We start from the raw sequence: 13679 nt of genomic DNA, 5'->3' as shown, positions 1-13679 counted from the left end.
ATTTTGATTAACAGTCTACTTCAAGGTTACATAAATGTGAGAGTGCCGCGCGGCAGTTACACAAAAAAAAAGAGAAAATAATATAAAGTCTTTGCTAAAAACTATAAGACAGTTACATGCCCCCGTGCCGTGGGGCAGTGAAACATTTATGTAGTGGTCTCATTTAAAAACGGGTTAATGGTGAATAGTTCTTCTTCGTTAGGTTCATTAGAAAGTTTGGTATAGAGAAAGGCACTTACAGAGTTTATACGATTTTGGATATACTTCATAACACAAGAACAAATACAAAAGAAAATGATAACAGGTACAAATACTAAGAGGAGTGCTGAAAGTAGGTTAGATAGCCAAGATGAAATATTAAAACCTAGTGCATTAAAAACTTGAGAAAGTAGACTGTTGCCAACGCCAGCGGTGCCGTTGACACGGGTAGCTATTTTGCGAATACTATTAACCTGTTGGTTAAGTGGAATGGAAACATTTGGAATTGCAATGCAACATAGGTCATTAGATAGGTGTAATAACTAGGAACAGGAAAACAGAGTGTGTCACTAATGATAGACATAGCATGGTGGGCATTAGCTTGTAGCTATAGTTCATTTACGGGAATCTTTAGGCGTGACAGCTGGTGTTGTATAGTGGTTACGACAGTGATGCACAGGGGTACTGTTAACGGAACGATGAATAGGCTCGCCGACGTATCGCGTTAGCAGGGAATACAGCCACTTCTTCGGAGGAGTGGTTTCTACGGAGTCAAGGCGCGTATACAAGATGGGTGACGAAGGTTTTCCGAATGGCTGTCCCATGCGATACATTTGCCTGTAGAGAAAATAAACTGATTAAGGCAGGGTATAAAAGCTATATACAGAATAATAGCTAGTCTTTTATCTCGGAACGACGACTCAGCCAATTATGATGGGCTAATAATGTCTTATTGGGCGTGTCAGTTTTAACGTGATAAGTGTTTGGGTAAGTTCCTGCAGATTGTATTGTTCCTTGGTATAGAAGCTGTTTCTTTTCGTTAGGCCCTGGTATGGCTACCCAGACAAGTTCCTCCGGCTGGAATCGAGGCTCCCACGGTTCTGGTGTTTCTTGCTTTCTGTCAGTCCATAACGACTTGTCTTCATTTAGTTGGATCAGAATTTGTGGTAGGCGGCTCGTCCAATTTGAATATGTGCCGTTTCCTGTTAGACGGAGTTTTTCTTTGAGGATGCCTATGAAACGTTCAATGACGCCATTTGACTGTGGGTGATATGGTATGTGAGTGTGCCAGACGATGTTATAGGTGTTGCAAAAAACTGCTAGGGCCTTTGACGTAAAGGGTGGTCCCCCATCAGATTGGATCTCATTTGGCACTTGCCAGAGGCTCATGGCCTGAAGTAGTGCAGAACAGACGGTTTTAGCGGTGGTCTTCGTAAGCGGGATGCATTGCAATTGTCTGGTGCCTAGATCGACTAGGACTAATGCCTTAGCCTGACGTTTGACTCCAGGGAGTGGTCCCATGAGATCAACTTGCCACGTCTTTCCTGGGGAAAAGTACTTTGGGTCATATGCTTGTTTGGCCGATGCGGTTGGCGTAGTCTTGACTTTATTACATATATAGCAGGTTTGACTTCGTGCCTTCCAATCTTTAAGTGTGATGGTAAATGGTGGCGTTTCAGCAGTTACTCGCTTCCATTTGAGATGAGCTTTGTTGGGGCTGATATGGCCCCAGAACTCATGTAGCCATTGCACTAAGTGTTGATTATTGACATCTGTCTTAGTGAGGATGGCTGCTGCAACTTGTTGTGGTCTATTTGCTGTTTTCTTGATGGCCTCTGCACGCTTCTCTGCATCTTGTAACACGGCATCGATGTGGGCGTGGACTGGGTCAGTGTCTGGTCGGTGTGAGCGGGTGTGTTGTAACAGAGGTATGGTTTTAAATTGAGGCAATATGGCAAAGATATCATTCCACAAGAGTTGGTTTTCTGTGGCTTGTGCTTGTCCAGTTAATATTTTGTAGATATATTGGGAGTCAACAGCTATTACAGGGACAGGTTCACGGACATTATGAGCATCTAGGCAGTGTTGGAGGGCTCCTTTGAATGCGAGGAGTTCTTCCAGTTGTGCGTTTGGAGGTGGGGCTGTAGGTTCTACTTCAATGTATTGGCATGGGCTACAGAAGAATCCATGTGCTCCACCATGGGCTGTACTTCCGTCTGACGCTATCCAGGCAGGCAGGATGGTGCCATACATTAGTAGGAGGTTTTGGTGAGGGAGGGAAGGTGTTGAACTTGCTGGCGCTTCTTTCGTCTTCCAGTGGTGGAAGTGAAAATGGAAGACTTGTACTAATTCTTGCCAGGTGGTACTTAAGCCATGAAAAGTTGGGTCTGGTCGGTCGGGAATAAGGAGTGGAAGTAGTGTGACGCCTGATCCAATGAGGGTTCCGGTGGTTGTAGAGATGCTGGGATAGGCAACTGTAGCGAGCTGAGATGCTAGTAAGAGGGTTCCTGTGACTCCATACCAAAGTTGGGACGGTTGCATGGCTTTATAAGTTGAAAATACTAGCTTGTTATCGTTGGTAGTGCCGGTTGCCCAAAGTATTTGACTTGTATGTCCGAGGGCGACGGTTATAGACTCATTGGGGCTGACGCTGTGGAGAACTGTAGTTGAGGTGGCTTCTAAGAGTTCTTGTAACTTATCATAGTCGTGAGTGGGGTCCCATATGTTTCGAGTATCAGTTTTAACGTGTAGTTGCTGATGTAGACATGCGATGACTTCTAGTTGACTTGTTGGTACATGCGCTCTGTGCCAGTTCAGCTGGCCTAGAAATTGTTGAATTTCTTTTTTCGTTGGGGTAGTACCTTTGATCCAGGGGATGGTTGGAGTTGTATGCGTTGTTGCTTTGCGAGTGTTACGATCAAATACTTCGCCAAGGAAGGAAATGTGTGGCTTTGCGGTGAGTTGAGATTTTTGCATGTTTACAGTCCATTGATGGGCTTGTAAATGATGTATTAACTTTGCTGTAGTCTGGGTTACTACTTCTGGAGTTCTGCCCATGATAGCAATGTCGTCAACGTAACTCCAGATGCGAACATCCTCAGACGTAGAGAAGGCCTCGAGGGTAGCGTTGATGGCTGCTGTGGCCACTGCTGGAGAATTGCAGTACCCTTGGGGACAGACGTTCCATTTAAACATTTGTCCATTTACACACATGTTAAGTATCCCGACATCATCGATAATAGGGATAGAGAAGAACATGTTTTTGAGGTCTAAGGTACTTCCAAACCAGGGGGTTGCCTGGTAGGCTATCATTTCACTTAAAATCTGTGGTAGCGTCTTAAGGCTGGGCTGCGATAAAGGTTCTACTTGCTTGTTGGCACGACGATAATCAACTACGAGTCGAGCTTCGTTAGGGCTTCCGGGTTTTGCAATGCCCCATGCAGGTGATAGAAACTTAGCATGTGAAATTTTGGAAATACGGCCTGCTTCTTGTAGTTCATTGAGAAGCTTCTGGAGTGACTCTCGAAGATGTGACTTTGTAGGGATGGGCGTGTAGCGCCACGACAGGTGATTGATGACTTTCGGCGTATGGGGTGCGATGCTCGATGTTTTACAGGGTTCAACTGGAAATGCTTGTAAAAGTGTAGGCTTGAGATTAAATTTGAGGATCTCTGAGACACCGAGTAGGTTGACATCTCCTATCGCTGCTACGAACGACTTTCCTGTTGGGTGCTGTACACAACGGCCTAACATGACACTGGCGACGGAGTTTAGGCCTTGTACGTGGATTCTTTTTTTAAGCGGGGTGTGGGGGGTAGATGGTTGGATGACTGAAATTTGTGCTCCGGTGTCTAGGAGGAACTTAATTGCTATTGCCATCTTGAGGCCTAGAGGGCCTTTATCGGATGAGTTGCTTTTGATGTAAATAGTTGCATAGGGGCGTTGATCATGCAGTTGTTGAGTTTCGCCACCAAGGTTAACTGCCTCGGCGGCTTCTACTCGTTTTTTGGCTTTGACTGGCAGTTAGGATCCCATCCTAGTTTGATGGCGAGGGTTAGTTGCTCTCCCTCTGATAACTTTCGGAGAGTCGCTTTATCTAGCCCGGATCGCCCCAATAGGAAGCCGAATCTTGCTCGCTCTAATGGCGTTCGAGTAGGTGGTCCTTGGGCTGGTGGTTGTTGTGGCAAATTATGAGCGGAGGGATGACTTGGCTGTTGAATCGAGGGCTGTGTCCATACTGGTTGAGTTGTAAGGGCTGCTGCTGGCGGAACAATAGCAACGACTGGGGGGTAGAGGAGCTTTGCGGCGGTGTTAACTGGAGGGTTAGGCTCTGAATACGGAGGTGGTTCTTTATATTCGGTTAGTGTATATTCTGGAGCAGTTGGAGTAGTTGGGGGAAGGCATGGAAGTAACTTCGCTTCCTTTAAGCACTCAGGGCTCTCTTCTGGGTTGGTCAGCACGCTTGATGCCTTTGCGGCTGCTAGTTCTGTGGCATTGCGGCATGCAGTGTGGAGCTGCGACTCTAAGTCTCCTATAGCTCCTACAGCATTTATGAAGTGTCGCAACAAAACTTCTGTCAGTCTACTGGGAATTATTTCTGTTTTGTTAAAGAGTCTTTTCTTGGCTCCCCTCTCGGTTTCTAGTTCGCGGCGGCAGCGGACTAGACTATCATAGGCCTTCCCAGTTTCAGGTATTCGCTGGGGGTTAATTTGGCCGGGGGGGTGCTTTCCTATGACATTATGAAGGGGCCCTAAAATAGAGGCTTGTTCTTCACAGGCCGGCGACGCATCTCCTTTAGAAGGGAGAATACCTGCAAGGGCTCCGTTTCCCCCTGCATTTGTTGGGGAAAATATGACTTTGGGGGCAGCCATTACACACCCCAGAGCAGCAGCAGCTAGTGAGCATGTCCAGATTCTACTTCCTGGTTCGTTCACCCAAATGCGACCAGAGATTTGAGTCTTAGGGTCGCTATCGCCTGCCGCATGATAGGCAAGATGATTCCAAAGATCATCAGAGGTTAATGGGGGTGAACGGTGTCCCAGTCGCCAGGGACACATGCAGACTAGCATGGCCTGATCGTCTACTTGGGATCCTGTTCGTGACGCCATGTGGCGAAATGCCGGGCTAGCGGCTCCGGCACCGCTTAGGGGAGCCGCGGGATTTGCGGAGTTGTGCAAGCACGCGGCTTGTGGGGCGGAATTGAGGTAGCTCTTAGCCGCCCTCAAGGTTCGCCGAGTTGGCACAAGTAGACGACTTAGAGTAAGTAGTTAGTGTCTCTTAATCTATAGGGTGTCCATTGGTTCACGAGGTTCCAGAGCCAGCCCTTGCGTTCCAACAGTGGAGCTAGTCCAAAGCTAGGTGCGGCTGCCGGCTCCTTAAGTCCCAGAACTGGTCAACGGCTCATAATTGGGAAACACAAAGCAATACTGTAACACAGTGAATCGTTGTCAGTTGTCGGATTTCTGAGGCCTTTATCTTCGCTGGGATACGCCCAGGTGGGGAGGCTGAGAACCGGTCTGCGGGGTGATCAGGCTCACAGAGTTTTCCAGTTGTCGTCTCTGCTGCTTCCTGCTTTTTTGCCTCTTTTATAAATGTTTGTTGGACTGCCTCTATGACACTAACTATAGTATACAGATAGGATAATTTTCTTTTACATAATTATTGCTAGGCAGATTTTCTACATAAGTTTCATTTCTGCAGAAATGACACTTTTAGATAAGAAATGAAATTTACAGAATGTGCATGTGTAGCTTAATGCCAGTGGAGAAAAGTACAAAGCATTCATTTTGATTAACAGTCTACTTCAAGGTTACATAAATGTGAGAGTGCCACGCGGCAGTTACACACAAAAAAAGAGAAAATAATACAAAGTCTTTGCTAAAAACTATAAGACAGTTACATTTCCCATGGCCTTTGATCTTTGCTGCCACACATTTGCATTTTCACAAACCTGCATTTTACATATTGGCTTTTATTCCACCCACTAGAACACACAAAACACCAGCAGAGTTTCCCTAAGTTTGAAAAGAAGACTGTTTGTGCTTGAAAGCTTGAAAACATTTTTTCCAACTGTTTAGTTATTCTAATAAAAAATATTATATTTACTTAAAGAACCTTGTCTTCCATGGAATCCTTAGTATTCTTCTGCTAGTGGGGAAACCTGGGGTTCTTCTGTTCTCAGCACAGTTCCCCAAGTGTTGCTCCACAAGATCAGGCCCCAGCCACTTCTGAGGGCAGTAGAGGCCTGACCCTAACATATCTCATCACAGATAATTTGCTTCATTTGGTGATATCTGTTTATACCCATAACAACAGACATGTGCTGAAGTAGTGTGTTAAATATAGAGGGGAATTAGAAGCATGTTTAAATAATCAAATTACAGTCAGAAAGGAAAAAGATAAGTCGGTTAAGGTTCCATCTGCACTTGTCTTGGACAAACCATTGTTGGCACAGCTTTATGGATGACTTAAAAAACAAAAGGTGTTTGTCAGTGTGTTTGGTTTGACAAGTTTCCTTGAAATTGGGCTGACTGATAGTAAAATCCTGCAGATCAGGATATTATTATTGGCTGATATTTGAATTGTAAACAGAGGACGTGATGCTTTAAAAAAATTTGAATCTTTCAGACTAACTACTCAGTACCCAGCCAATTGGTACCTGGGAACACTACCCCTTGTGTCAGCTAGACTTCTGAAGCAGCCCTGAGAGTTTCCTGCACCCTTTATCCACTACAGCAGTCTGTCAGTGGGGGCTGCTGCCTGGCTTTGACTTGCTGCGCACTTGCCAGACCCAGATGGGGACTGCACAGCCAGTAGAGGCCTCTTTCCCTGTGGGCCAGCTGTCAGTGGGCTGTGGCTTTAGAGTTGGCCTCTATGTGGCACTACTGCCATGTGTGCCACCTGCCCAGCCATCTGGGCAGTTATTTCCTGGAAAATATTCCCAGTGTGGTGGCCAGCTTTGAACTGTCAAAGCATGTCCTCCTGGCCCCATTTGGCCCGAAGGTCTGCTGCAGCCAGCTGGAGCTGAGGTGCCAGCTCTGAGTAGGCAGGGCCCTGCCACTGGCCTCCTTAGCAGGAATTCTGGTGTTCCCTATTGGAAAGCTGAAAAATCCCTGATAAAAAAAAAAATCCCAAGGTCACATTGTAAAATAGCCCAAAATCCACTTTCCTCCACAATTAAAACAAAACACCACTGTAAAGAGAGAGGGAGTGAGACAGAGACAGCAATCAGTTGGGCACTGTTTTATAGATATATTTACAGTGTTAAAGCAACGTGGAAGCCTACCATGTCTCTATCATAATAATAAAGTGAACTATAAATACATGTTTCATGAATTCATGTGTATATATATTTGCGCTCCTCCCACAGGGGCTATGGCCCCCACACAGGGGTTACAGCCCCCCAACAGGGGCCAAATGGCCCCCACAGGGGCTACCCCCTGCAAGGCCCACATGCCCCACCGTAGCCCCCTGATTGCTGCCCCACCCGGCCCCATCCCCCACCAGCTGCTGCAGCCCCCTGATGGCTGCAGCCCCACCGCCTGCTTCCCCAGACCCCCCAATCGCTGCCCTGCCTGGCCCCATCCTACACTTGCACCCCCAGGCCCCCATGGCTGTCCCCCCCCAACTCTAGGCACAGTCACTTAAAAAAGAAAAAAAAAAGAACCCCCCCACAAAAGCCTCTACTTACCCTAGAAGCAGGGGCTTGTGGGGGGGGTGCATCTCTGAGGCCTCCTGGCAGAGCCCCCCCCCGAACAGCACAGGGAAGCAGGAGGCCCCAGGCTGGGGCTGCCCCAGCTGCTCATGCTGTGTGGGCGGGGCCCCAGTGACCCTGACAGCAGCTGGAACTGCTGGTAAGTGCTGGGGGGGTTGTTTTGTTTTTTTACTGTTGGGATGCTGGGATGGGGTGGCAGGGATTGGGGGCCTTGGGGGGCTGGCAGGGTTGGAGTGGGTGGGGCCAGCAGGGGTTCCCACCATAGTTCTCTCCCCCTTTCTCCAGTCCCCCCCAACCTCTTACTGGCATTGGAGCCCTGGTGCTGAAACTTGCAGCCCAGGGAACATTTTTTCATTCCTGCACGTGCCTCTTGCCCCATCTTAAAGGGGTTTGAAATGGGGCAAGAGGCATGTGCGTGCTCGTCTGGATGTGCCCAGCGAGATCCAAGTAGAAAAGTTTTCATTGGAAAAAAAAATCAATAATATTCAAACAAAAGTTCAATAATTGCATTAAGTGATCCAGATATCTTCATTCTGTCATAAGTGAATAACAAGCATCTCTTAACATTTATTTATTTACTGAGTGTTCTATAAGATCATTTCCCTAATGTACTATTATATAATATGTCAGAGCGATATTGTATATAAGGCCACATACATTGGTAATATACTTTTCTCTGCTTCTAGTTGAGTTACTGTAGCATGTTGTAATTTTATTCTTTGATCAAATTGCTTCTACCTGAGATGTATTTGCAAGTAAAATGGGAGACTTTTTCCAGCCAAAAGCATATTTCAGGATTCTGGGTTTTTTTCCTGAATATTGATAATAGTAATGATGATAATGTTATGTATATATTTTTTTTAATTTCAGAAGTTCTTAATGTCTAGGGAAAAGAATACTGAAACTCACTAAAAAAAGGGAATGAAGCTGTCAGCTTTAGTGTAAATTATTTGTATGCTTCACTACAAGGTTAAGAAATCCGCTTAAGATTAGACAGCAAGAAGGCATATCCATTTGATGTAGAACCAGAAAATTTGCAATTTCCAGATTTTCCTCCAACCAGATGACCACAGTAGAGTAGATTAGAGAATATTTTTCCAGTCATGTGTATTCCATGATGTACATTGCCAGAACTGGGTATTAGTGTGATGTAAGGTATGATTTATAATATGTTTTATTCCTCAAGAAGTTTTGTGTTTTGATATTTTTTTTAGTTTAATCTCTAGTGTGATTAAAGTATTTGACAAATACAGTATAGTGGTAATATCTCTCTTTCGTATGCATCAGATATCAGCTTTCACATCTATGAGTTGCTGTCTGGTATTATTGCTCAATGAGGGGTAATATAAAAAGAGAATGATAAGCTTAAAATTAATGGTTAGAAATATGTATTAATTTGGTGTATAAAATAGTAATGAATATGATTTCAGTAAAGCTGCATCAGGGAGAAGACTAATCAACTGACTGAAGAGTTATAATGGCATTAGAAAGGGGCAGCAATTTTAAAATCCAATATTATGGTCTTTCTCAGTGCTAGAAATTGGTTGGCTTCTGATGGCTAACTATGAATGTTTCATTGTTTATTGGGGCAGGTTTCCTATTCCTATATCTGCAGAATTCAGAAGAATCAGATTTAAACTTTTATAGAGTTGTAACAAGTGTTGCTAAGCATATCCCATCTCATCTGCGTGATCCATTTGGACTAATGTTCACATAATTAATGTTGCTTCCCTTAGAATGTAGGTGATCACTATTGATAGTTTTATAAAGCCAAAACTGAAGTTTAGGTAGCAAAAGCATCTTTTTATTAATACTTTATAGAATGAGAATTTCTTCTTTGTTTTAATGCCTGAAAAAATGGTTGACATTGTACTAAGTAGAATTGCCTAAGTCAGTTTGAAAAAGGAAAGGTTTGTTTGCCATCCTCCTTAGTTACACTGCAACTAAACTCAAATCCAAGAACTCAACAGGGCTATTGACCTAAAAGTGTCATGCTAGTATTCCCACTGTGAATTATGCATAAAGATTGCATAACTTTAATGCTTAAAAATAAAAGCTATTTTATAATAGCTTATGCATTTCAGTTATTTCAGGTGAAATTAATATGTCATTTTATTTTCTTCAGGTTATCAATGCTGCTTTGGCTCTTGCTGTCAGGCCAAAAAGCCAGGTGGTAAAAAACAACATGGAAATGTACAAAAGCACATGGGAGAATCATCTACATGTTTTCACTGAAGCTGTGGATGACATAACAAGTATTGATGATTTTCTTGCTGTATCAGGTATGCTAATTTTCATAATATAATTAGCTGTTTTTTATTTTCTCTTGTAAACTTATTTAAATTGCATTCAGTGTATTTTTACTTAAAACCCAATAATAAACAAATGGGAAATCAATCTGTGTTAAGATTTTCTACCTCCTAAAAGAAGTAACTGTAATATGTCATAACACAACAGGTTAAATTAGGATGGAGAGAATGCTATTGTCAACTCCAAACATTAACAAACAGAATAATTACTTAAAAGTCCTGAGACTGAAACAAAACAAGTAGATTTATTTTTTCTTCTTCAAACCTTTTAAGGTGCATTTAGCTGATACTTCATGATAAGTTATTTCAGCAACCAAGAGAGAACCTTTCTTTTTTTTTTATCTTTTAAAAAAATAGGAAGATGAGGCTCTCAAGAAATCATTTTCTCCTTAACCTGATACTTGAATTCAAAACACCAAATATCCTGGGGCATGTGATAAACTATGAATATTTGTAACCCTGAAAGAAAAACACTATTTTCTATTTCCTGAACCTTTCCCAAACTTTAAGTTTTTTTTTCCCTACAGCATTGTCTGGTGTGGCTCTAAAAAAATATTCTAGAATGATATTTTGATACAAAGATTGGTAATCTTTATGTAAGTGATGTCGAAACGTGGCTTTACCCTCCTTCCCCCTCACCCCCGGCTAAACCCCCCCCCAGATAATTAAGTATAGCACCCAAACAAACCCAAAGTCGTAATGGTTTAAATACACCATGTCATGAGGTAAAGAAGTCTTATTGAGCATTTAGGATTTTCATGTTTGGTGCGGGGTGCAAATTTGGTATAAAATCAGCTATGTATTCTCTTTTTCCTGAATTGTGCCATACACAGAAATGTTCTAGGGTCAGGAGCTGGTCACAATTTTTACATATCCTTAATTAGAGCTTAATGAAAACTGGATGCACTATAAGTTACTGTCCCTTTAACAAAAATTCCCAATGAGGCATTCAAAAATATTTTCATATCATATAAGCTTTGCTTTCATGCTAAGATATACTTAAAGTACACCATAAATTAAACATATATACTGTAACATTTCCACATTTCCATCAGTCTCCAGGAGTTATACATTTTTTTCAGGGAAAATGTACTTTTAAAACTGAAGATATTCAGTATTATTAACATACTGAACTAGTATGTAAACAGAGCATACAGATGAGTTATCTCATTTCTCTTGTCTTACCTTCTTTCTGTTAAGATTCATTTAATTCAAATGAACATGGGCATGAGGCAGAAGTAAGCCTTTTTTTTTTTATTTGAGCAAAACTTCACTCCCTTTTTATAGTGAATGTGTGTTGTACTATTCTCTAGCTGTCCTGATGAGTCCAACACATAGGATCAAGGATTGCTTTGGACTTTGCCAGGATAGTTCCAACTATGTTATTGCAAAAGCATATAACAAATATACATGAAGTCAGAACTATGCCCATTTATCCAATTCAGGTTTGTTTCTTTGAATACACAGGCTGTCATAAGGCCATTTGTAGGCTTCTTTAAATTATTTGCCTTCTTTGTTGGATATAATTAATTGACTATGGAACTAGAACTGTTTAGAGGCAAAATTTTCATGAATGAGCACCACTCTTCTTGGTATTGAAATGCTGACTCTGCTCCCTAAAAATTGTGTTTAGAGGCAAAAAGTTTTTTCACATCTGGACAAAACAAAGATACAGAGAAAATCTGCATTTTCTTAAACAAGCTGAACAATGACTTTTTCCCTACAAGTAAATAGTAAATGTCAGGAAAGTTCATGAATGCTTTGCTACCTCCAGGCTGGTTTTTTTTTTTCTTTCTTACAGTCAACAGTAGCAGCTGTAACTTTAAGCCAACAATAGTTGCTAAGGTGGTATTAATGCTGAAGCCTTGGAATGATGTCAAAGATACAAAACTATTTGAAAGAGTCTCTGACACCCTGGCATTAAAATACATAGTTTTCATTGTCTAATATTATAATCACCTTAGTAATCTTTTTAATGGTACTGTAGAGTTTCATTCAATAAAAAGAAAAAAAAGTACTTCCATAGATTTAGAAAAGCAAAGTCTTGAAGCCATGGTCTGGATCAAGCTAGCTTGGGTCTCAGCTGGGGTGGTGCTCCCAACTTGGCCTCCATCTCTTCTACCCTTCTATATCCAGCTGTAGTGTAGCACCCACAAAACATCCCCTTCTACTCCCCAGCTGTGGCATGGTACACGTGTAGTCCTCCCTCTCCCAAACTGCCTAGCTGTGGTATGACGCATTCAAAGCTTTCTGGCTGCAGGAAGGTGAGCAGAAAGTCCTCAGTTTCACAGATTGGAGTCAGTGGCTCTAGACCAAATCAGCCTGGGAGATGTATGTTAGGAACACTTGATTTAAAACATAAGTCTACAATATTTAAATGATGATTTGGAGGGCTTCTGTTAAAAATGTGTACTGTACCTATCCTGTTGAAACATATACTACTACAACTTTTTCATTTGATTTGGGTTGCATTAATTGATTTTGCAAAATAGATTTCATGCACGTAAAATAACCTCATCTAACATTTTAGCTTCTGAAATTATATTAATTTATGTTAGTCTATATAAAATGTAAGTTACAGGAAGATGTCATGTCCACTCTTGTACCATGTACATCTGTCCTCCAAAAAAAATCAGGTCTCCAGAAATTGGGGTGCACATCTTAAACAGGGAAACTGATTTTTCTTTGTTGGAATTGAAAAGTGGAGGAATAGATGCATGGAGAAACTGCTGTAAGATGGCTGCCAGCTTCCCTCTCCAGCACCAAGCAAGAGGGGTGGAGTCCAGTATTAACACTCTTACAGACACTTAAGTTGGCAAGAGCTTTGGCTGAGAGCCAAACAAGCAGCAAAAAAAGGTTGCCAAACTGAGAACGGCTGTGAAAATGTTAATGTTGGACTACATTTCTCCTGTTTGCTGTCCCAGAAAGAAGTTGGCAGCCATCTTACAGGACTGTCTCTTAATAAAAAAATCCAACTCTAGGCCATGACTGGAAAAATACTTTTTCCAACATTCTACCTTCCAAACACAATGTGTGTAGTTTTTATTTGGTGGCTGGTGGTATATGATAAAATACTGTAATACAGTTGTGCTTAACTTTTTGGTCCTGCAGGCCAGATGAGTGCCCTGGAGCCCATCTGTGAGCTGGATCCATCTCTCTGCAGGTCAGATCAGGTTGTGGGGCCTAGCATTGCCCCCTCCCTGCCCCATGCTCCAGGACTGGGGTCTGGGGATCCAGCACTGCACACCAGGATTACATCCTGGGGGCTGGCACTGCCTCTTCTCATCTTCCACATGCCACTATTTGGTCCCAGTAGTCCAGTGCCACCTCCTCACACCATCACACCAAGATTTGGTCCTGGGGCCTGGTGCTGCCCCCATTGAGCCCTGAACACTGGGATCAGGGATTTGATCCAGTGTGCAGGGCCTGAGGCTCCGCATGGGTATGGAGATTTGGCAACTGAAGTGGGGAGCAGTGCTACCACTTTCCCACTGCCGATTTTCTGGATGCAGATGGAGCCCCATTATCCAGATGATATGATGCCACAGGCAACACAGGCTGTACTGTAGCTACCCACCCTGCTTTCCCTAAGACAAAACACAGAGTGTTTGTTGTAGGAGACTCCATCCTGATGGGGACTGAGGGGGCAATCTGCTGCTCTGAATCCTTAGCCCGAA

General features: G+C 42.9%; 1 protein-coding gene across 5 annotated transcripts in view; it reads left to right on the top strand.

Annotated features, from left to right (window-relative positions):
* CTNNA3 (catenin alpha 3) overlaps positions 1-13679 on the top strand; it is a 1496635-nt gene that overhangs the window by 1038095 nt on the left and 444861 nt on the right. For all 5 annotated transcript variants that reach the window (XM_090056878.1, XM_090056880.1, XM_090056877.1 and 2 more), the window contains one exon: positions 9819-9975. In XM_090056878.1, the coding sequence (XP_089913004.1) occupies positions 9819-9975 (157 nt within the window). The remainder of the gene's footprint in view (positions 1-9818; positions 9976-13679) is intronic.

This window comes from Crocodylus siamensis, chromosome 7 (assembly GCF_052110815.1).
Source record: "Crocodylus siamensis isolate JL-2025a chromosome 7, ASM5211081v1, whole genome shotgun sequence".
In the NCBI taxonomy this organism is placed as follows: Eukaryota; Metazoa; Chordata; order Crocodylia; family Crocodylidae; genus Crocodylus; species Crocodylus siamensis.
The sequence above is the reverse complement of the archived record's forward strand: the minus strand, read 5'-3'. Positions and strand labels throughout refer to the sequence as shown.